Source organism: Petaurus breviceps, unplaced genomic scaffold (assembly GCF_028583685.1).
Source record: "Petaurus breviceps papuanus isolate PSGF00001 unplaced genomic scaffold, PetGlider_PUasm1.0 174, whole genome shotgun sequence".
In the NCBI taxonomy this organism is placed as follows: Eukaryota; Metazoa; Chordata; class Mammalia; order Diprotodontia; family Petauridae; genus Petaurus; species Petaurus breviceps.
Window position 1 is genome coordinate 40202457 of NW_027185761.1, and position 26013 is coordinate 40228469.

At 40.1% G+C, this 26013-nt stretch overlaps 1 protein-coding gene across 1 annotated transcript in view; it reads right to left on the reverse strand.

Annotated features, from left to right (window-relative positions):
* The window catches only part of GXYLT2 (glucoside xylosyltransferase 2), an 80379-nt gene that overhangs the window by 37434 nt on the left and 16932 nt on the right, over positions 1-26013 (reverse strand). Inside the window, exons 2-3 of the mRNA XM_069084089.1 lie at positions 18229-18418; positions 13566-13697 (exon numbers count right to left, since the gene is read on the reverse strand). Of these exons, the coding sequence (XP_068940190.1) occupies positions 13566-13697; positions 18229-18418 (322 nt within the window). The remainder of the gene's footprint in view (positions 1-13565; positions 13698-18228; positions 18419-26013) is intronic.

Consider the following 26013-nt stretch of genomic DNA (forward strand, 5'->3'; position numbering starts at 1 on the left):
CCAGTATCTTTAACAAGAAAACCCCAAACAGGGTCATGTAGAGTTGGACATGACTAAACAAAGAGATTTTTTTCTCTATTTTATTTCTTTCAATTAATAAGTATTTGTCTTCTCTCCTTCCTATCTCCTTCCCCCTCCTTGTAAAAAACAAACCAAAAAAAAAATCTTGTAACAAATATGCACAAACAATGCAAACTGCCACACTAGCCATGTCCAAAATGTCTCTCTCATTCTGCATTTTGAGCCCATCATCACCTCCCTAAAATTATTTTTCACCATCATTCCTCTGGAATCATGGCTGGTCAGTGCATTGACCAGAATTCATTCTCTTTCAAAGTTGTTTAAAGCACTATATAAATGCTAGCTGTTGATTGTTTTCCAATGTTGCTGTTATTAAATAAACTGTTCTGCTAGTTCTGCTCACTTCACTCTAAGTTCATACACATCTTCCCAGGTTTCTCTGAAACCATCCCTTTTGTCATTTTTACAGGAAATACGTCTTCCATTACAGTCATAAACCACAATTTGTTTAGCCATTCCCAAAATTTTTTTTTGGAGGGCAGCTGGGGTTAAGTGATTTGCCCAAGGTCACATGGCTAGTTTTTTTGTGTTAATTGTCTGAGGCCGGATGTGAGCTCAGGTCCTCCTGATTCCAGGGCGGGTGCTCTATTCACTGTGCCACCTAGCCACCCTTTCATTCCTAAACTGATGAACACATCACCAGGAAAATTTTGCATTAATTTGTAGCAAATGTGGCTACAACTATTTATGTTTTTTCAAGTGCCAAGTAAGTATGCATGTGAAAAGTTTAGACTGGACTCTCAGAAGAAGGTTAAAAAAAAAAGGAGGGGAGAATAAAGCCTCTCCACCTTCTAGGTTATTTATCAGGGGAAATGAAAAACATTACCTAAATGACTAGAAGGAACACTCCAACATACTCTGGGTAAAAAAGACAAAGAAGGAGAAGGATCTGGCAAAAGAGAACAGAACCCTGTTGAACAGGTTGAAAAAAAATGTAGCAGAGGAGAAAGTAAAGAAGCTGCCAAAAAACCTTGAAGCTAAGTGCTAATGATGAGGTTCTGCTGATAAAGGCTGTCAGGGCTCTTCAGCTTCTTGGGAGCCAACGAACAACAGCATTAACCTACAGCTGACATCAGGAGTGGGGCCATCTAGGACGAGGAGGAAGAAGAAGAGATGGTGACGGCTAACACAGTGGCTGGTGACTCCCAGATGAGACAGTATGGGACCACAGAGTTAGGGCTGGAAGGGTCTTTGGGAGCCCTTGAGTCCAACTCCTCATTTTACAGATTTCAAGACAAAACTAAACCACAGAGAGACAAAGTTACTCAACAAAAGTTGAGAGAAGGGGCGGCTAGGTGGCGCAATGAATAGAGCACCGGCCCTGAAGTCAGGAGGACCTGAGTTCAAATGTTACCTCAGACACTTAACACTTACTAGCCATGTGACCAAGTCACTTAACCCCAATTGCCCTGCCCTACCCCCTCCAAAAAAAAAAAAGCAAAAGTAAGAGAACTAGTAAATATCTAAGCAAGGATTTGAACTCTGCTCTTTCTGACTCCAAGTCCACTCATTTTTTACTCTCTAAGCCACTGAGCTGAGATAACTGTTTATCATGCTGGCATTAACCACAGAAGAACAAGCCAAGAATTGGCAAACCTGACAACCACTAGCCAATTCTGATCATTCATGGGGAAGTATATGATATCACCAGAATGGGCACAATGGTTGTGTTTGTTTTTTTTTAACCAATTTTAAAGGAGAAGATTCAAAAGAGAAAAATAAATCTGGGAAGTGACCAGCTAATTAAGAAAAAGGGGTAAGAATGAGATATGGACTTGTGCAACACAACTAAAAAATAGGAATGATGAGCTTTTGGCCATAAATGAAGCATATGGAATAAAGAATGGTAAAAATATATTCCCCAGGATTATTATTACAAACTCTTTTTTAAAATTTTACTTAGGTTTTTTTTTTAGGATCTTGTTTTCAATTAACAAGAATTTATTTTCTTTCCCTCTTCTCTTTCTCTCCCCCTAAATGAAAAAAAGAAGAAAAATAAAATTCTTGTAACAAAAGTGCATAGCCAAATCCAATATTGACCTTGTCCAAAAAATTAATTACTGGGAAGGAGAGAGAAAAAGCTATATGAATATGTATATATATATATGCAAAATATACAGAGAGAAAGAAGACAGAAGGGGAGAGAAAGAAAAGAGGGACAGAGAGACAGACAAAGAGAAAAACAAGAAGGACATATGAAGAATAGCCATACAAAGGTAATTCACTGGTTGCAAAACCCAAAAAGATAACCAACAGAAATAAAATAAAGAAATAAAACAACAGAAATTAAAAAAAGGCAAAAGGAAAATCCATTTTCACAGGTATTGTTTTTTTGTTTTCATTTTATTTTTTCAATTAACAAGCATTTCTTTTTCTCTACCTTCAACTTTCCCTACCAATTAAAAAAAAAAAAGACCCTCATAACAAATATGCAAGCCAAGCAAATTTCCACATTGGCCATATCCAAAAATATATGCATCATTCGGGTATTGAGACTTAATAGTTTGGGATTCAGTAATGGAATATGGCCTAGGATGGTTATACCTTATTCAAAAGAAACAGAAGTAACAGGTTATGCATAAGAATAGCAATGTATATGAATTATATGTATATACATATACATACATATATACATATACATGTATATATATATTGTGTGTATGTATATGTGTGTGTATTTCTTCATGTGAGGAATTCTAGAGAACCAGATGAGGCACTCAATAGAGAGTATTTGGATGAGAATCAACAGCAGAAGAAACAGAAACCAGATAATCATGAGAGTATATGGCAGACCTTTGGGCAGAGGGACGAAGGAGATGAGAAGTTTGGGGTACAAACTGACATGAAGGCATGCTATAACAAGGATGGAGAGCTTTAATTATCCAGACATTCACTGGAACTCTCTTTTCTCTGCCAAAAGCAAAAGGGCTGATAAATTCTTGACTTGCCTTAAGATGATTTCATCCTTCAGAAGGTAGGAGAATTGACAAGGGGAAATGATCATCTTGCCTTGGTTCTGATCAACAATTAAGAATTACTTGCTGGGGCAGAAATGGTAAGAAATTGGGAAGAGGATGGAGGCAGAGGGGGAGTGACTATTCCACACTAGAATGTATGATGGAGAAGAGGTAAACTAGGACTAGTTTAATAGGAACCACAGTTGAGGAGCACAGATTTCAAGTTGTGCCAAGGAAAAATAGTGTAGAGGCCATAGCTAAAATTCAACAAGGAGAAACTGACCCAAAAGCTCTTGGAGAAACTCTGAAGATGCAGACAACAGCAGTTCCAAAGAGGAAAAAAGTGAGGAGTTACCCAGACATTTCTTTATGAAAATGCAAGGAAGTAATTTAACAACTTCAATTTTAGGATGACAAGTACACACAAAATCCATAGGGAACAGACATAAACCTAATCCCCCAATAGAAAAGTATTTCAATTATATCAGGGTCCATCTTGCTTAGCCTTTTTTGTGTGTTTTGGACCACTCTGGCAGTCTGGTGAAGCCTATGGACCACTTCTCAGAATAAAATAATTGAAGGAAATGCTACATCCTAGTTAAAGGTTAGTGAAAATAGAGATGTAATTTTTTCCCCATCTAAGTTCACAGAACCCCTGAAATCCCAATTTAAGAACCCCTAAATTTCATGCGAACAATTTCCCAAAGAAGAAATGCAAACTGGTTAGTCAGTTCACTAACATCATGCATCTACTTATTAAGTGTCAGTCACTGTGCTAAATGCTAGCAATAAAAAGAAAGGCAAAAGATAGTTCCTACCCTCAAGGAGCTTATAATCTACTGGGGAAGGCAACATGCAAACAACTATGTGCAAGCAAGATTTATGCCAGATTGGCTGGAGATAATCAGTAGAGGGAAGGCACTAAGATTAAGAAGGATGGAGACTTCGGCAGAGACTTGAAGGAAGTCAGAATAAATATCAGAAAAAAAATGTTAATTTGATATCTTTGATTATTAGTAGTTTAAACAATTTTTTTTTCCTAATATTTATTCTGACTTCCTTCAAGTCTCTGCTCAAATCACAGATATCTCATTAAAGCAACTCTGAAGCATCACTTCATGACCATCAAATTGGCATCAATGATGATGTTGGCAAGGTTATGGGAGAATGGGAATGGCCATTTACTCTGTTGGTGGAGCTATGAATGGATTCGACTCTTCTACAAGATAATGTGGAATCATATGAAAAAAAGTTACTAAGCTGTTCATAACAACAACATTTAAATTCATATGGCACTTTAAGGTTTGCCAAGCACTTTATCAATAGCATTTCATTTGCCCCTCAATAACTCAATGAAGCAGGTATAAGCATGATTAACCCCATTTTACTAATGAGGAAACGGAGGCTCCTAAAGGTTAAATGACTTGTGGCAGAGGCAGGATTTGAATTCTAGTCTTCCTGACTTCAAGTTCAGCATTCTACACTTAGATAGTGAACTTCTTGAGGGCAGGGGTTGTTTATTCCTTTCTTTGTTATCTTCACCCCTTATCAAAGTGCCCAGCACATAAGCGTCTAGCTGATGCTCATAGATTTGACTCTATATATCATACCATGCTATTCTTTTCAGAGATCTTGCTAGCTGAGTTTATATCCCAAGAAAATTAATGACACCAAAAAAAGAACCATATGCAGAGGAGTATGAATAGCAGCTTTATCTGTATTAACAAAAATCTGCAATGCCAGAGATATGGCTGAACAAATTGTGGTAGATGAATGTAATGTAAATAAAGACAGCTAGGTGGCACAGTAGATAGAGTGCCAGGTCTAAAGTCAGGAAGATTCATCTTCCTGAGTTCAAATCTGACCTCCGGCACTTGCTAGCTGTGTGACCCTGGGCAAGTCTCTTAATCCTATTTGTGTCAGTTTTTTCATCTGTAAAAAGAGCTGGAGAAGGAAATGGCAAATTGCTCAGGTATCTTTGCCAAGAAAACCCCAAATGGGGTCAGGAAGAGCTGGACACGAACTGAAAAAGACTGAACAAGAACAAATATAGGGTCCAAAGAACAACAGAGGCTCAAAGCAAGCAGTACAATGTCATCCACAAATATGAACATCAGGAAACTTTATGGAATTCCTCTTTCATCCAGACTCTGTGGAGCCCCTTCCACTCCATGATGACAGCGATCCCTTTGGATGGAAGCTAGATGATGTAGTCCGGAAGAGTGTTAGACTGAAACTCAGGAAGATCTGGGTTCAAATCTTACCCATGACACTTAACTATTTGTGTGACACTGAGCAGATCACTTAACCTCTCTGGACACTGGTTTCCTTGTCTATAAAATAACAGAACTAAACTCAATGACCTAAATCTCTTCTAGCTTGAAATCTATATACAACAATAACAGTATAAATGAAGACAATACAAAAAACTCACGTCAAATACAATTGGACAAGGTAGGTTTCAAGTTATCAAAGTTAGCCACATCTCCTTCCTTTATGCTGTCATCAACAGGAAGTACTTTTTTAGGGAGGTGGCATTTGAGAGTTTGCTGAGAGGAATCTATTTTTTCAAAACAAAATGTGTCCATTTAAAAAATTTTTTTTTAATATTAAGTCATTTATAGTTTTCAACATTCACTTTTTTTTTTAAAGCAATTGGGGTTAAGTAACTTGTCAAGGTTACACGGCCAGTTATTTCTGGGTGTGGTGCTAAGTATCTGAGCCAGGATTGGATCTCTAGGTCATCCTGACACTGGGGCTGGTGCTCTTACTTGCTGAGCCACCTGGCCACCCCTAAGCAATTGGGGTTAAGTAACTTGCTCAAGGTTACACAGCCAGGTGTTTCTGGGTGGGTGCTCAACATTCACTTTTATAAGATTTTAAGTTCTAAATTTTTCCCCTCTTCCTCCCCTCCCCAAGACAGCATGAAATCTGATGTAGGCTATACATGTACAATCATATTAAACATATTTCCACATTAGGTATATTGTGAAAGAAGAATCCGAGAAAAGGGAAAAACTATGAAAAAGACAAAAAATGAAAAAAGGGTAAATAGTCTGCTTCAATCTGCATTCAGACTTCATGGTTCTTTCTCTGGATGTGGATAGCTAAAATGTGTCCATTTTTTGAAAAGAAAATGACATCTAGAAGATAGACGCTGGAACTGAGAAGAGCAAATGAAAGCAAATGGGTGGCATTATCCTGTAGGAATAATTCTAGGATTGCTAAAGCCCAGGAGGAATTGAGGTTAGTGAAGAATGCTAAAAGGAATAAAAAGGGCTTTAAAAATAGGCTGGGTTTAAAAAGGGAATTACATATAGGATGGAAAGGAAAAAGCAGAAGGACTCAATTCCCATTTCTATTTTGCTTTTCTCTGCTAAAGAGAATGAATTCTGGACCTAGAAAGATGGAACAAAAATGGATTAATATGGCACTCATGAGTCCCATAAGGGACCTTAAGAGAGCACCTGGCTGCTCTCAGAGCTCAAGTCAGCAGTCCCAGAAAGACTCCACTTCAGGGTCCTGAAAGAACTGATGGACTGTGATGGCCTCCCAACCAGTCTCATCAAGATGACTGAATTAGCCTTTCTTACCAGCCTTAGCATTTCCAGTCTCTCCCCCTGGAATGCCATCATCAATAGAGCTACTAAAACCACCTTTCTACACAGCAAAGATCTGGTCATGTCAGTCCCCATTTCAAAAACCATCACTGGCTCCCTAGTGTCTAGGGTCAAGTATAAATTTCTTAGTCTGACAATTAAGACTCTCCACAATCTACCTCCCTCCTCCCTACCTTTCTTGGCTTGTTCCCACATTACTTTCCTTCAGATACTCCATATTCCTGCCAAAAGGAAAGGATTCCTTAATGTAGCATTCCAATTTCCTAAAAGCTATCACCTATGCCAACTCTTCCTCTTGGAACTTTATCTTTCCTTTAAGGCTCACCTGAGAAGCCACCTTCTCTTTCAATCAATAAACTTTTATTAAGCACCTACTATGTGCCAGGCACTGTGCTAAGTGTTAGGAATACAAAAAAAAAAAGGCAAAAGACTGTCTGACCTTAAGGAAATTAGGCATCCTTCTCTAAACCTTACGATTGTTAGCACTTTCTTATTTCTCAAATCACCTTCAATTTAATTCAACAAACATATATTAATTAGCTGCTATTTGCAAGACACTGTGGTCCTTGCCCTCAAGAAATTTAAATTCTGCTAAGGGGATGGGGGATACAACATGTACTCAGATAAATACATGTAAATAATACAGATAAATTCATGTAAACTCCTTGAGGGCAGGATTGTTTCTGTTGTCTGTGTGTCATCAGAGCCTAGCACTGTCTTGGTACAAAAGCCAAGAAGTAATCTGTTGAAATTAATTGAATAACACAGAGTTAGGAGAGGCAGCTAACACACTAGATGGAAGAGACTATGGCAATAGTTCTTATAATAATTTCCACAATTATCTAATGTGCAAGAGGCAGTATAGGATAGCACGTAGATTGCTAATCTTAGAAGCAATAAGACCTGAATTCAAGTTCTGCCTCTGACATACTGGCATGGAATTCATGGCCAGGTGCTTTACCTTCCAGCTTTTAAGCTCAAAGTTGATGAATCTGCATGGAAAAATGGAGTTTCCACAGAGGGAGTTCCTCGCACTGATGAGATCATGGCTCTCAAACAATGACAACAAAATATACTTACATTCAAAGACAGAAAAGGCTAGAATGTGATCTACACAGACATGGAAACAGACACGCAAATAACTTCAACTCTGTGATTTCTGGGTACAGACAGAATAGATATACTATTTGTACAAATTAAACATTTAAAATATTTTTCCCAGGGGTCTAATTTAAGTTATTTTCCTTTTATTTCAACTGGACAATAAACAAAGAACTTCCCATTCTACACTAAATGCCCTCACAAAGGGAGAAACCCTTTGAAAATATGGGAAGTATTTTAAAGAAATAGGAAGACATGATCCCCAAAACATGGTAATTGATGTCTTCATACCATGCTTTTTTAATAGCAATGATACAGTAGGAAATTCTTTAACAAAAATCCACATTAGTGTTTTTTTCCAAGTTGTAAGCTGACTTCGTGATTTTAATTCTACAATTCCAACTTGTTTCACTTTCTAATCAGTAAAACAGCTGGGAGATGAATGTATTTAATTTTTATTTTTGCTTCGACTGTGCCCCCTTGTGGAACTCCACATTCATAATTTGAGCAGGGATTTACTTTAGCACTTTTTGGAGGACAAGTGAGCACTTCCAGGATAATAGCCTTAGGGGTAGAGGGGACCCAACAGCACATTTAGTCCAACTCTCTCATTCTACTGATGAGGATACAGAGGTTAAGCGATTTGCTCCTGGTCACACAGTTCATGAGTGGGGAAAGCCAAGATGTGAACTTTGGTTTTTCCACTAAACCAGGGAAATGTCAGTTTCTAACACCTAGTTTCCACTACAGCAAATTTGTAGAGTATTTGGATTGCTATATAAGAGAGCTTAACCTATTTAGATTACTTGCGCCCGTGTGTGTGTGTGTGTGTGTGTGTGTGTGTGAGAGAGAGAGAGAGAGAGAGATGCACACATATACACATATGCTAACATACACACAGAGTTTTACTCTACCATTAGTGGTGTGTGTTTACAACAATTTTTCCATAGTGACATACGTGCAAAGTCTCTTTTCTTTTACAACTTTATCTGACTCTACACAGGTCTTTTCAAGGAGACTACAAAGACGGTGCCTAGATTCTATATTTGACTATATTTCCCTGGCTCACTATAGCAGACATGTTTGATCATGTTAGTTTTGGTCTTAGAAGTATCCAGGCTGGAATAGGTTGGTCAGTACATACTGGCTCATACAGGATGGTCTTCCTATGTTTCTAGAGAGTCAACTTGGGTTCAGTGTTTGATTTCACCATCTTACTCATGGTGCTAGCTGCCCCATCCAAAGACACAATACCGTACTTAAAACTCTTATATTTTAAGGCATCTGGTTTCTGTGTGTTCAGATAATAGCTAGTAAACACTTTTCCATCTGTTTTGATTCTTTGGTCTGACTCCCTCTCTCTCCATCCCCCACCTTTAATCAGGTGCTACAATACCAGCCAGGAAACATATCCAACTTTTTTATATTGACTTTAGCTTTTTTCCATTTCTTCAGTAGATGGATTCCATCCTATGTACACATAACCGGTCATAATCAGTGGATCACGAGGTATCTAGATTAGTTGCCAGACAACCCTGAGGGTACTACCTTTCAAAGGATTTAGTTTCTAGCCCTGATTTTCTCTTTCTTTTTTATGTTTTAAAAGAAATGATCACACAGTAAAGTCACCCTACACACACACACACACACACATACACACACTCCTGACCCTCCAAGTCAACTCAGGTAAGGTTTGCTTTAATTCAAGCTTAACAAAAATGTATTTTCTCTCCCTCCTGTCTCCCTCACCTACATTGAATTAAAAAAAGGAAAAGAAAAACAAAATTCTTATAACAAATGTGCATAGTCAAGCAAAACAAATTCATACACTGGCTACATCCAAACAAATATATGTCCGGTTCTTCACCCTGAGTCTACCATCTCTGTCGGGAGGTGGCTACTATGCTTCAGCATGGCTCCTCTGAATTGTGGTTAGTCACATTGATCAGAACAGATTTCTTAAGTACTCTCAAGTTGTTTGTCTGTACAATGCTATTACTGTATAAATTATTCTGGTTCTGCTGACTTCAGCTTGCATCAGTTCGTGCAAATCTTCTCTCTCATCACTTTTTACAGCACCCTAGTATTCCATCACATTCATATGTCATAATTTGTCCTGCCATTCCCCAATTGATTGACAGCACTTTAGTTTCCAGTTTTTTTGCCACCACAAAGATCTGTTATAAAAAAATATTTATATTTATATATATATAATATATAATAATATAATATTATACATATGGGTCTTTTCTTCTTTATAAAAAATCTCTTGGGGCAGCTAGGTGGTGCAGTGAATAGAGCACCGGCCCTGGAGTCAGGAGGACCTGAGTTCAAATCCAGCCTCAGACACTTAACACAAAAACTGGCCATGTGACCTTGGGCAAGTCACTTAACCCCAATTGCCCTAAAAAAATCTCTTTAGGGTACAAAATCTGATTCTAAATATTTAATTTTCAATTAGCTTTTTGAGGAGATTGCCAGTGAAGATCTATGACTTGTTGTTTGGCTGGTTTGAAGTCTCCTTGGTGAATGTCAGTTGGGCAAAATCTCCTGGGATATATTATGCCACTGATGAGGATAAGTGTTTTTCAAAGTGGGATAGGCTTATTGCCACAAATTAGTTTTTCTAGAAGTTGAAAGTTACTAAAAGATGTAAAAACCTCTTCCCATCCCCCTAAAAAAATCTGATGGAAGAAATCTGTCGCCAATAAGTAATATCAAGTCCAACTGTTTTTCTCATTAACTGTATGACTTAGGTTGGCACTAAGTTCACCTAATGTTTATGGAGTGTTAAAATCATCCTTGTTCTACTTGGTTTGTATTCTGATTACTATTTCAGGTACGAAATTTGGAGTCTAAGCTGTAATTCTAGCTGACGGGTTTTCAGGAATGCCTAATCCTGGATCCAGACTTTTTCCCACTCTCTTTGCCAAGATCAGGTGCAAATGATGATTCCATTCTAGTACTCCATTCCCAATGCCTTAGACCAGCTGGGTATATTTATTCAAATCCATATGGGTATCCAACCTTGACCACAGTCTGGATATCTTGGAATCAGACCATATGAGCCAGTTAAAAGAAGAGAAAGTTTAAGAGAAATGTATAACATTAATTTGTCTGACTAGTTCCCCAATCTCAAATCATGGTTTAGCTGAGGGAAAATTCTGTAATTCTTATTTTACTTTGACCTATACTGGTCTTGGATTTCATGAGGCCTTTTGGTTTTTTTGGATCCAAAGACTGGTGAGGAGCTTATAAATCTGAAATGAAATTTCAGTTCTATCCCTAGATGTCACAAAGGTCAAATTTCTGGAACGAGAATGGAAGATGATTATACTTTAGAATAAAATAATTCTATATTGTGAAATTTTCTGTGGTCATTTTATGTCAATGGTAAGAATCTATCCACAGAGCATTAAAAGAGGGTGCCACTGTTTAAGAAAATTACTGACGAGCTGCAAGATGCACTGTATCTGGCATGCAGTCAGGGCTTGATCAATGTCTGCTGCATATCTGACTGACCAGGAGATGGCCACCAGGACAGTGAAGGGCCATGAGGCCAAGTCATATGACAACTGTTTGAAAGAACTGTGCAGATTTAGCCTAAAGAAGGAAGAGTTGGGGGAGATATAGTAGCTCTCATTAAGTATTTGAGGGTCTGTCCTTGGAAGGAGGATTTTCTTTCTGGCCCCAGAAGGCAGAGTCAGGAAAAATCACTGGTAAGTTGCAAAAAAGAGACAGATTTAGGCCGGATATAAGGAAAAACTCCTTGACAATTAGAGCTATCCAAAAGTTCAATGAGCTGCATGAAGAGGTGGTGGGCTCCCCTCCCTTTGAGGCCTTCAAACAAAGAATGGATGACCTCTTGTCAGGTCTGCTACATTGATGATGCCTTTCGTGTATGGATTTGACGAGATGGCCAATAAGGTCCCTTCCAACTTCCAGATTCTGCGATCTGAATGCTGGACACCAAAGCTCTACTCCAGGTCTGTTTTAGGCACCAGCCTGGTGTGATTCCCTACCTAGTGGCTAAGAATAGTTCAAAGTGGCTCCTTCCCAATCAACTCTACCTGGATGCTTATATTTTAAGATTCCCATTGTCTGTGCTATGTCTCAGCAATATAACTGACTTGGTTTTTAAAGAGATGGATTACAAGGGAAAAATTCCACCAAGACTTGATTTTAAATTACCTCAAGGCTCAATACATCTCTACTATGTCTCTGAAATGCCAAGTTTATATGTTGATGCCATGATATACTACTGAAAAAAGGTAAATGCACTGCCAACTATAATCGACCTTTATTGTTTGAAGTAAGGGCTGGTTTCTATTATCAACAGAAGATAAGTAATGGCAGCATCCATTTGTCATTCAAAAGGGAACATTCAGTCAGCTGAGAATGAATGGAAACCAACAGCAAGAGGGTTTTGTTGTTTCAGTGGTGGAAAGGAAATCACGATTCTAGGTCAGGGTATGATCACATGCAGTTTCCATTGATTTGAGAGCACAAAAAACTATATTCTTCTTTCATGTGTGTGTGTGTGTGTGTGTGTGTGTGTGTGTATACATACATACTCACTGTATATGTCCATACATATATATGTATGTATGTACACACCAAAGAAGATACTCTTCTTGTAATGTAGGGTTTTTTGTATGCTTGATATTTGGCATATTTTGTATGTATGTGCTTATATGTATATATATATATTTACATATATATATACATACACACATACATATATACAAAAAAGTCATTATTCTTTGGTGTATGTACATATACACACACATTTCAATTATGTATATAAATATATATTTGGTCCATTCCTATGTCTTCATCCATGCGTACTACAGTTATGGAGACTTTTCTTTAACTTAAGATCTTATAGTCACTTGGAAACATTGGGAGATTACGGATAGAAACCAGACCTATGATTTCATGTATACAGGGAACTCACAAATAAGGAAATGTCCTCTATTGAAGCATTTTCTCTGTGATATCTAGTCTCAGAGTGCTGCCTAGAGAAATCAAGTGACTTGCCCAGGATCACACAGTCAGTAAGTGGCAGTCAGGATTTGAATCCAGGTTTTTCTGGCTCAGAGGCCAACTCTTTATCTACTACACCACATTGTCTTTAAGTCTGAGATTAAGTATATACAAAATAAGTAACAAAATTGATGGGGTAAGGTGTGCGTTTAGAGGGGGTGGTTGCTATCAGCACAGTGCCCGGCAGATGGAACATATTTAATGCGTGTTGAATTGGGTTAAGGGAACTTAAGACCCAGTCATGGCCAGAGACAATTATTTCCCTAGTATTTAGTACAGCACCTGCACAATAAGCCATGCTTTCTGACTTATTAATTGCTTCACATACATGTCATTGTCCCTGCTGGAATGTGAGCTCCCTGAGGGCAAGAATCTTTCACAATGTCTGTATCCCTAATGCCTGGCAAAGCAGGAGTTTACTAACATTGCTAAAAGACTGACTTGCTCTCACCTCTCACCTTTAATCAAAAATTTTTTTAAAAAGAAAAAACCACACCCAAATTAATTTCCTCCTACTTGGATTGTGAAGAATATTTCAGAATAAAAGCATAAAACATCCTAATCATGGACAGCCCAACCTGAAATAAGGTCTATTTATTCTAATAAGAATCTTGTAGATTCTTTTCTCCAACGTATTTTTGAAAAATCCAAAACGGCTGCATTTTTAGTGCTAAGACAGTGCTCTCCAAATATGCTTGGACCAACTTTCCAAAAGTGCTCCACTGCCAAATTGCCTTTGATGAAAACCAGGTGTCCCTACCGGAAGAAAGAGCCTCTGGGCAGCACAAGGCTTGAACAGCTTCTTCCATTCCTGAGCATTTCCAACAGAAAATGTGATCGGATAGATTCTGTGCTCAAACTTCTTTGTGTATGAGGAAGGCCACTGTCGCAACTGAAAGACAAGGAAGCAAGAGAGTGGAGATGAGAACCCAGGAAAGACTGAAATGACTTGGAATGCTGTTAAATGTAGGAGGGAGAAAAGTTTAACAGATGAGCCATAAGGTGGTGTGCTCAAACTCAATATCAATATCTGGTTGGAGTTTTGCCACCACCATCACCAGCCACCACCACCAACTACCACCACCACCAACCACCACCACCACCACCAACCACAACCACCATCACCACCATCACCACCACCACCTCTACCACCACCATCACCACCACCGACCTCCACCACCACCACCAACCACCACCACCAACAACAACCTCCACCACCACCACCACCGACCTCCACCACCACTACCACTATCACCACCACCACCAACCACCATCACCAACCACAACCACCATAACCACCACCAGCCACCACCAACCACCACCACCATCACTATCACCACCACCACCAACAACAACCACCAGGACACATCTGCTTGAGGAAATTTATGCAAAATTAATCCTACTAGATATAATCATCAAAAGGATAGCACACACTCATACATTTCCCACAACCTGCTCAAAGACAGTGCCTAAAATTCCCCCCTTATCTACTCTTCCAGGTAAAAATGCAAACATTATTTGGAACAGGATTGAGCTCTGGGGCCAGAGTCTGTAATTTGGGCCTGTGAAATGAGGGTGTTGGAACAGATGGTTTCTCAGACTCCAAGCTCTAGATCCATAATCCTATACTAGTATATAGAATGTTGGACTTGGAAAAAGAAAGATCTGGGTTCAAATCCTACTTAAAATACTTGTTAGCTGTGTGACTCTGAACAAATCACTGAAGCTCTCTGGTCCTCAGTTTCCTCAACTGTAGAGCAGAAATAATAGCACCTTTTTGAAAAGGTTGTTGTGAGGCTCAATGAGATACTATGTGCAAAATGGTAGCCAATTTTAAAAGTGTTATTTAATGCAAGTTACTGTTACTGTTATTACCATCATCATTATTCTCTAGATTCCTGTATCACCCTAAAGCCTTGTGGGCTTTGCCACCCACCTTGAAACTGCATCCTTAGGATTTCTGAACCTTTCTATCCACCTACAGCTGAATTCTTTGCTATGTGTGGTCTCCCCCAAATGGAATATGGGATGCTCAGGGAAAGGGATGCTCCTTTTTTTCTGTTTGTATCCTTAGTGTTTTGCCCAGTGCTTGGCACATAGTAAACACTTATTAAATGCTTTTCCACTAATTCATTCATTATCCTGTGACAGAGCACACAATATTCTACAATAAAAGCCCTTATTAGGAGTAGGGGCTTTTTATAAATCCCTTTGTTACCTTACTTAGCAAGGTAACAGTGCAATGAGACGGCGGCTGTCAGAAAGCCTGAGCAAGGGGAGTTGAAAGCATGACGTCAAAGGTAAATGGTGCCAGTGGTGTCAGCCTTTGAAACCTTCTCCTGTTTCCTCCAAACCCTCTAGGCTTCTTGGGGGCAGAATAAAGACTAAAGTATCATTGATAGCACATAATATGTGTCTTGATCTTTTACTCACCTCCCTCCCTGATACCTTCTCTCTTAAACTCAACATAGTAAAACAGATGATGACTGGGGCTAGGGGTGGGGGTGGGGGAGGGAGGCGTGGTTTGCAATCCCTGCAAACCAAGTGGGTGCCAATGGATCAGGGAAGAGCTTACTAAATAAATAAATGCAATGGCATATTATTATACTCTGAGAAATGATGACTATGAAGGAGTCAAGTTGACAAGCATTTATTATGTGCCTACTATGTGCTGAGGAAGAATATTGGGGGAACAAAGAAAGGCAAAAGCAGTCCCTGCTCTCAAGGTGCTCAGGGTATGGGAGAGACAACATGAAAACAACTATAAACAAACAACAAGGGGCGGTTAGGTGGTGCAGTGAATAGAGCACCGGCCCTGGAGTCAGGAGGACTTGAGTTCAAATCCAGCCTCAGACACAACACAAAAACTAGCTGTGTGACCTCAGACAAGTCACTAAACCCCAATTGCCCTCCAAAAAGCAAAACAAACAAACAACATACATCCTACATGCCTAGAACTCTCTCCACCTCTACCCTCTGGGCTCCCAGGGCTTCCTTCAAGTACTTGCTGAAATCTCACCTTCTACAAAGGTTCACCTGATTTCCTTTAATGCTAGGGCCTTTCCTCTCAATTATCTCCCATGTAGCTTCCTCATATGTAATTATATATAATTGTTTTTATATTGTCTCCCACATTAAACTGTGAGCTCTTTGAAAGCAGGGACTGTCTTTTGACTTTTTTTGTATCCCCAAGACTAACATACAGCGGGTGTTTAATCAATGCTTGCTAACTGACTGATAAATTGGAAATAACCTCAGAGGGAAGGTATTAATATTAAGGAAGAATTCAAAAGGCTTCTTTCAGAAGGTAGGACTTTAACTGAGACTTCAAGAAAGCTAGGAGGCAGAGCTCCAACCTTTAGGGAAAGATGTCCAGTAAGATCCAGGCTTTTGTCTAGAGCCAAGAGATGGAATGTTATATGTCAACGGATCAAAGATTATGGAGAATGAGTAAGGTGTATGAAGACTGGAAAAATAGGAAAGGGTCAGGTTGTGAAGGGCTTTAAAAGTGAAACAGAAGATTTTATACTTGATTCTGGAAGCAACAGGTCATTGGAGGTGACATGGTCAGACTTGATTGATTTGACAGCTGAGTGGAAGGTGGCCCAGAATAAGAAGCAATGTGAGACAGGTAGACCAATCACAGGCTACTTCAATAGTTCAGGTGTGAAGTGAAAACGGCCTGTACCAGGGTGGGGGCCCTATCAGAAGAGAAAAAGTGGCTTTTAAAGGAGAGATGGGACAAGGGCTAGGACAAGAAATGACAGGGCTTGACCACTGACTGGATGTGGAGGGTGAGAGAGTGAGGAGTCCAGGATGATTCTTGCCTCAGTTCCTTCATCTGTAAAATGAGCTGGAGAAGGAAATGGTAAACCACTCCAGTATCTTTGCCAAGAAAACTCCCAATGAGGTCAGGAAGAGTCAAACACTGTAATGGGAATGTAAATTTAAAGATCTTCCCTGCCCCTAGGCTAAAGTGCACTTGGAACCTGGGGTGGGAGGCTTGTTTTTCAGTAGATACTTTTTGATTGGCCAGTGGGTCAATAAGGTTGTTACATTCTCTGAGCCAGGAGAAGGCTATATAAGCCCTGATGTGTAGCTTTGTTTTGGGGCTCACTTTGAGAAGTGTTCTGTGATTTGATCAGATGAAACTCTGGGAAGCCATTGTTGAGAGCCCCTGGCTTTGAAAAACCCAGATGTTGATTTGGTATGAATGTAATGGTTGGACAGTTTGGAAATCTGTCTACTTGATCTGTTTCTGTCTTGATAATTCTGTCTGTATATTCTGAAGTTCAGGGTGCTGACCTTTTTCCCCTGAACTAGGTAAAGGATACATATTTGACTGATTAAAGTAAGCTTGTTAACCCATTTTGAGTTGCTTTCCTTTATCAAAGCAGATCCAAGAACCTGTGGTGGCAGCCGCCCTGGGGACACTGGGGTGCTTGCTGCTACAAACACAACTGAGCAACAAAAACTATGTGTTTTATCTGGTTTTGCTTCATTCGCCATCAGTTTGGACAAATTTTTCCATAGTTCTTTAATGCTTTCCTATTACTGTGGAGGGTACCACCATCCTCTTAGGCAGTCAGGCAAACCAAGTTATATGACTTGCCCAGGATCACACAGCTACTAAGTGTCTGAGACTAGATTTGAACTCGGGAAGATGAGTCTTCCTAAAAGACACAGTTTAATCATGTTAATGAAAACAATCCTAAAAGTCAGTCAAATTATTATTAATTGAAATGACCAATCTCAGTCCCTCCACAGAACTGACCAACAAAACTAAAAAAAAAAACAAAAACCTGCCACAACAACACTGTCGATGCTTAAATTAACTGGAAGATATTTAAGTGGCAGCTGACTGTAGGTCACCCCTTTTCCTCCTCCTCCTCTTCCCCACTGATTCTAGCTCTTCCTCTGGCATTTTCAAGTCAATTTATGATCCCAATTTATTCCAAATATTCCTCAGGCTGCTCTTGATGAAGACATTAAACCCACTTTTTATTTTTGCTCAGAAAATGTAATATTTCCTAGCTTTCTTATCATTAACCTTCTATTCAACCTAGTCCTCTTAGGTATTTCTCATTACTGTAACTAGCCCAGAGGCATGATGTAGGATGGGGGATGGAAAAGACAGATATGAAACAGAAAGGTTCTTTGTTCTTCCCCAATGAAAAACCTCAGGACTTGTCAAATTAATAAGAAAGGAAAGGGGGGAAAATAAGGTATCTATAAACAGATTCATCACAGGATAAAGTGATGGTCTCCATGGTTGATGCATGGAACTAAGACAGAAAGAAGAACTATGATCCAAGCTCTCATCACCATCAGGAAACAGACAAAACTCACGAGGCCCTACCCAGGTTTGGGCCTGAATTAGCCTGGGCCTCATATACAGCTACTACAGTTTGCTGTAAATTCACCTTTTTATCAAACTCAGGCTTCAGTGAATCCTCAGCAAAGATGTGAAATCGAATCTTCCGATAGCTGAAGAGGATGGCTGATTTGAGCATAATGAGCGTCTCTTCCAGACGGTCCCCACATGCCACGACAGCCAGGTGCATCCATTGTTCCGCTGGCAAGGCTGGGGAATGTTTTGGCTCCCCATGCTTTCTGGGAAGAAAAAATAAAAACAGTATTGGGTAAAATGCATGAAAACATCCCAAGACTGGTGAGATCAGTCAGTCAATAAGCATTTAAGTGCTAAGTAAGTTATCTCCAATTAAAAAACACATCAACAGACAAAATCTGTTATATTTGGTGACGTGATAAACATTTTGACAATTCTGTTTATTTGAAAAGTACAAATTTAGATCTATATTTATTCCATTCAATTCAGCACGAACATATTAAGCAAATTCTACCATACCAGGCACTATGCTAGGCTCTGGGGATATAAAGTCAGTTCTCAAAACCCTTGCTGCCCCTCAAGCTGATGACATTTACTGGGGTGATAAAACACTCACATAGACAGGTACATGGAAAGAATAGTTGTTATTTCAAGAAGTATTGGGCCCTAATATTTGAAGAGTGATCAAGAAAGACCTCACATCGAAAGGTACTTGGGCTGTGATTTCAATGTAGCTACGAGATTCTAAGAGGCGGGAGATGAAGAAGGAGAATATTCCCTTGGACAAGGGAACAGACACAAAAGATGTTTCATATATAAGCATGCATATATACTGTATATATTAATATGTGCATATAATAAACATATTTCTGTATATATGCCTATATATTATATATTGTATATACATAAGTATGTATATTATATCTATGTGTACACATATACATATGTGTATATACGTATATATGTATATATATGTTTGAAGCAGCTAGGTAGTTCTGTGACTAGAGCACTAGCCCTGGAATCAGGAAGATTCAAGTTCAAATCCAACCTTAGATACTTACCAGCTGTGTGACCGTAGGTAAGTCACTTAACCTCTGTTTCCCTTAACCCACTGGAGCAGGAAATGGACAACTACTCCAATATATTTGCCAAGCAAAGCATATGGACAATATGGTTCACAGAGTCATGAAGAATTGGACACAACTGAATGACTAAACGATATAATATATTGCATGTATAGATGTGTGTATATATCTCAGTGTATACGGACATATGTGCATGTATATGTACACACATATACACGCACACACATATACACTAGTAGCAGCAGATAAATCATTTGGATTGTTAAGGGTATTTGAACTGTTTCTGGCTCCACTAAGGGAAGGCTACCCTACTACAGCTACGGGTTTCATCCAGCCTATTTTGATGTAACACTGCTGATTTTCAGCCGACCCCGTCTTCCTGATGGCTGAAGAGGCTTTCTATTTGCACAGGCCATGGAAATTCGATTTGGGCATAACCTCAACAAGAAGTTGGTGGGAGTACCCTCCACAACTTTCCCATGTAATATGAGCAATACGACATTTTCCACCCCCCATCTGGATGTTTTTATTTTAAGAGTGGAATGCATGACCACAGCATAAAAGGAGAATGTGCAAGCCAGAGAGAAAAGGAGGAGGTGAGGACAAAACACTTGGATTTCTAAGCCCGGTGAGAGCCTCAATGCATGAAAATGTAATGCTAGCCATGCCTCACTGCAGGCTCAGTGAGCCAGTGAGTATTAAGTTCAGCACAGAGGAGAAATGGAGGCAGAGTGAGGCTAGATGATCTGCAACGCTGATGGATCAAGTACTGAGTCAGCCGCTAGACTGGGAACACCATCTGAGAGGCCAGAATCTTAACTCAGTTGCCGAACAGATATTTCCTCCCCATAAAAGATCTGTTCCAAACATGGAGAAGAAGCCAATTCTCAAACACGCTGAATGCTGAGAAGAGTTTTCAGGAGAGGAGGTCAGGAAGGGGCACTTTGAGACAACTGAAATTAGTTTGAGAATTGGATGCCTCCTTCCCACCTGTTTTCCAAAAGTTCACAGGCAAATCGGCATGCCACTTATTCAGCTAGTAGAGGGCTTGCTCTTGGCTTCCTTCACAATCACAAGAGTTGAGGATCTGGGTGGGGTCATTTGGCAAGCTTTGCAATGTGATTATCTCAGACTGTAACTGGTACAAGAAAAACCCTGCTCAGAAACTCTAGGTGCTAAGTGAATATGCATGAGAATAACTTTCCTCCCCTTTCCTTTTGAGAACACATTTCTCTAACAATGTGCCTAAAAATTAATATTGCATGGCAGTGAGGACAACTTACCACTTTTCCCCGGACCCCAATATCTTTCTCTTCCTGGACTTCTTACCCTCACCTGCCTCTATTATTTCTTCTGGGTCCCTTTGCCTGTCACAACAATAATCAATCAATAATAATAGCTGATGTTTATATAGCCCTTTAAGATTCACAAAGCACTTTACACACAGATTCTCATCTAGTCCTCACAACTTGAGAGCTGTTATTCCCATTTTACAGATGAGGAAACTGAGGTTGTTGTCAGAAAGGGCGAATGACTTAGTGTTGGTCACAGAGTTAGAAAGCCCACCAGCAGATGGCATTGGATTCATTTCTCCTTCATCTAGGGGGCCTTGGCAAGTTCTTCCCACTACTCTATCCTGCCCTGCCCATCTCCTATGTGCCAGCTGCTGCAAGTTCCCCTGCAATTAACTTGGAGTTTCCATAGCTCTGCATGTGCCTGGGGAAGTGATGCCACTTATTTCTCTTGGGTCAGAATTAGGAGCCAATTGGCCTCTTCAGCTGTTCCCTACCCTTTCAGTCACGCATGATAGGAAGCATTGAGACAGGGACTGCCGCCTATCTCGGTGTCCAGTGACAAACACTTTTTATAAATCCACAGGGGCCAGAAGGAGTAACAGCCCCTGGGACATAGCAGCGGCACCCCTCTGCCTACCTCTCACATTACTCTAGTCATCTCAGGCTTCAGGTAATGAATTTGTCTTGTGCAGGCACAATGGATGATAAAGCTTTAGGTCACTGAAGTGGGCACCTTTCCCAATCTTTTATTAGAGGCAAACTTAGCTGGCTATCACTTACTGGCCAGTGCTATTTAATGATGGCAGAGAATCTGGTTCTAAAGGCTACAGCCCTTCCCCCCTCCCCACCCCCCAGATCTATAGTCTTTGGGAAGAGATTTACTTCATTGTTGTGACTGTTTATTTTAATTGTTTTCCTTTATTAGATGAGACTCAAAGGCTGTTTGTAGTCTCCCCCCTCTCTCTTTTCATCTCCTCTCCTTTCCTCTCTCCTTCCCTACCTCTCTGTCTCCTTTGCCTCCATATATAAGTGATCACCACAGCTTGAAGACATATCCATTAAAAGTTTTCTTACATTCATGCTTCCCTGTCCTCCTGTTCTATGGCACAATGTGGGATTAGCTAGGATTGGAAATTTTCAGAGATATGAGGGATTTTAGAGAACATCTAACCCATTTTCTTTATTTTTCAGACGAGGAAACTGAGGTTCTGATGATTTACCCAAGGTCACATTCTCCAACAAGTGGCAGAAATAGCATGTGAAGCAGAGACGGCCTTGTTCCTGCGCAGCATGGTATAGTGGATAAAGCAGAGGACCTGGGAGTTAGGAAGACATTGGTTCAAAACCTGCCTCATATACTTTCATACTGGATGTATGTCCCTGGCTAAGTTGCTTTACATCTCAGCCCATTGTTCTTTCCACTCTAGTACCCTCCAAAAATGAGCGATTCAATTCTACAAAAAATTATCTAGCACCTACAAGATACAGAGTTCACCCTTCCAAAATACATCTCTGTTAATGCTACAAGACCACCATTTCATAGCCTTGGGATCATATAGGCTTCATTCAATCCCTTGTTCCAGATACCTGAACAGCAAATTCCACTCATTCAGACTTGCTCTTAACTCTTCCTTTTGACTTTTATGATCCTACATTGGGTCCTAATCCATTCTACCAAAATTCCAGCAAACCTTCCTACCCTCGTCTTCTCAGCAAGGTGACTCGCACAAGGAACCATCTAGTCCTCTGATCCAGGCCCCTCATTGTGGCAAATTGTTACTGGAAGTTAAAAAGTTCCAGAACCCTGTGGATACATCCAAAAATCAAGGTCTTCAACACTTTATAGGGCAGTTAGGTGGTGCAGCGGATAGAGTGCCAGGCCTAACGTCAGGAAGACTCATCTTCCTGAGTTCAAATCTGGCCTCAGACACTTCCTAGCTGTGTGACCTTGAGCAAGTCATTGAACTCTGTTTGCCTCAGTTTCCTCCTCTAAAAAATGAGCTGGAGAAGGAAATGGCAAACCACTCCAGTATCTCTGCCAAGAAAACCCCAAATGGAGTCAAGAAGAGTCAGAAATAACTGAAATGACTGAACAACAACATTTTATAACCTAATTTATCCCCCTAAGGCTTCCTCCTTTGCAAAGAAACAGTGTGTCTTCTTCAAACAGGACTGACCCACTCCAATTCTTAGACAGTCCCTTCACATAAAAGTTTCACATTCATCCTTTTTTTCCATTTCCACTGTGAGACCCCCTCCAGCTATAGGGACAGGGCAGAGTCAGGCCCAGGGCAAGGTGACCATTAGCCTCCTTCCTTCCTGCCAGGGTTCCACTCTGAGGTACTATTCATTAATCATCTCAGGCATGGGGTCAATTTAGGACTCTGAGAAATATGTAAGCAAAGCCACTTTTTACAGTGATTCTCATCCAGAGGATAGGGAACTCTTACTCTGAAAACACTGACCAGAGGCATCATTAGTGAATCATTTGTACCTTTGTATGCCATTTTCAACATGCCTATTATGAGTACTGCCATATTTATTAACCCACTGCTTGAAGGTGCTGAACCAAGACCACCCAAAGTGACTGTCTAGAAGCCTATATTATAGTAAGTGCACGTTTACCTAAAGAGAGAGGATTAGGGGTAGTTAGGTGGTGCAGTGAATAGAGCACAGGCCCTGGAGACCTGATTTTAAATCCAACCTCAGACACTTAACACTTATTAGTCATGTGACCTTAGGTAAGTCACATAACCCCAACTGCCCTGCCCTCCAACTTCCAAAAAGACAAAAAAAGAGAGAGAGGGGATCAAAGGCAAGTTATGAAGCTCTGTGACCTCATGCCAAACATCATTGCCTTGCAATTTGTTTTTATATAACACCAAAAAAGAACATTTATGTGCACACAACAGAGCACAAAAGAGGAATCTAAATGTAATCACGAATGTAAATTTCACACTCTTTGCTTTAGGATTAATACCATTCCCTAACTGCAGCGTCCATCCTGTTGACCACTCAAGGCACAAATCTTCCCAAAGTCACTTTACAATTCAAATCAACAAGCATTCACAAAACACCTACTATGCACTGACTAGCACAGAGTAGGATGGAGAGAACTGGCCAGGGCCCTTCCTCCTTGTTTTCCATTCTTCTTCTCCTCCTTCCTCAGAACTTCATCCACCCTGTCACCAACTCCAGGGGCTTGGAAGGAATTTATAACTGCTCTGCAGCTGCTTCTGTGGTCCCCAACCCCAGGTTCAGAGCTTCCTTCCTGCCAAGGTAAAGAAATACAGGAAACCAAAACCAAAAGTCTTCCCTTCAAAAGGCAGAAGCATCTTCCTTTTGCTCCTGAAAGGCTGGATATTTTCACAGCTGGCAGCAGCTGCCCCAGAATCTGCCCCACATTTTCCTGGGGCAGTTCAGCTCAGCTCAGGGCACCCTGCCCATGCTGGCTCTGCTCAGCTCAGCCCCAGCATGCTGATTCCTTATTATAGCTGCAGATCTCCATAAAGACCTTTTAAAAGCTCTTGCCATGCTAATTTTGGCTCCTCAAGGATGTGGGTAACCAAAACTGGTCATTTATGACACTGTACCTACATATCTAATTATTCCCTGAAACTGAACTTTGCCAAATGGAAGCAATTAAAGATGTTAGGGTATATACTAGTCGACTAAAGCCTAGTCTGAGGTGGTATCAAGGATGCAGTGCTAGACTGAATCTTGCCTCAGACGCCTGCTATGTGACCCCAGTAAGGATCACTTAACCTCAGTGGGCCTCTGTTTTCTTATCTATACAAATGCTGGTGGTGGACTTAGCCTTCACGGTCCCTTTTAGTTCCAAATCCATGATCCTATGGCAACCTTCTGTTCAAAAAGCACAACCATGTCTAAAAAAGAAATACTAATAAGTGTGTTTATTGTGTATCCACAATGTAATAGCACAAAACCCTATGGATCTTATTGAATTCTAATGGTTCACATGGGAACAAAGTCAGAAGACATCTGGAACACATCTGGAGAAAAAAATGGAGTTCAGAGCCTCGGATATTGCTGGGTAATGCATTCCTTTGTCTGCTGCATGACTCCACAGCAAGTGTTCCAAGCCTCTCCCATTCTCCTTTTAAATGACCAGTACTCATCCCCAGACCTTGTCACCCCCCAAAAAAAAAACCAAAACCCAAAATGATGTAAAGAAACTGAGACCTAGAGATGAAAGGATTCTCCCACGCAGACTGTTAGTGGTAGTCAGGACTAAGACCCAGATCTCCTGACTCCTCACTCAGTAACTTTTCAAGTATATCAGATAGGAGGGACTCAGTGGATAAATGTCCATTGATTCTAAGAGAAAGGTCCCACCCCACTCTAAATTCTATAATCCTGTGATTATATATGCAATTTTTAAACAAGTTCATTTAATTTACCACAAAAATCAGTCAGGCTTTTATTAAATTTATGTTATGTGCTAGGCACTGAAGACAAAGAGACATAAATGAAATAGCCCCTACCTTTAAGCTCTTCCTTTCTATTGGAGGAGATGACACGCATATATGTAAGTATTTTTAAAATGTGAATGGACCTGTGATTTCCCAGGTGAGGAAATGCTCTCTATCACTGTAAGTTGGCACCTTTTCTGTAACTTATAATTCTTACAAAGTTTCCTAGAGTAATGACTCTCAAAGTATGGTCTGGGGATCACTTGGGGAGTCCGAGACCCTCTCTAGGAGTCTATGAGGTCAAACTCTTTTAAAAGGAATAATATGACATTTTAATTTTGAATATAAGTATCAATAGATATAACCCACATTAAAAAAGCTCTTGGGAGTCCCCAATAATGTTTAAAGAGTCCTGAGGCCAAAAAGTTTGAGAACCACTGGCCTACAGTAGGAAGAGGTAGGAGATTTGCTCAGCATCACAGGGAGAGAGTAGGGATATATTGTACAAAATACATATGAAATAAATACAGACAATTTTAAAGGAGGAGGGACTAGCATCTGGGGTGAACAGGAACAGGCTACCATAAGAGATGACATTTGAGCTAAGCTTTGAAGGATACTGGGGATTTGAAGAAAACCATTATAAGTACCAGGGAGAAGTCCTTCAGGAAGCTAACAGATTAAAGGAAGAAGATAAGGGCATCTACCAGGACTCATTACCAGTTTCCCTTTCCATTACACTTACAAAGCTATCTATGGAGCTGACTTTGGAGACAAGAAAAGACATGCTTTTAAAAAGACAGATCCAGAAGAAAGCAACAAATTACATCTGCTCTGACTCAGACCCTCTGCTCCCAGGAACCCCAAACAAAAATTATATTTGGAATAGAAACTCTAATATTCAGCATGATGTAATAGCAAGAGTGCTTTAGAGGGAGTCAGGAAACCTGGGTTCTGCTCCTAAATTGCTACCTGACCTCAAGCACACCCCCCCTACAGACACACACACACACACACACACACACACACACACACACACACACAC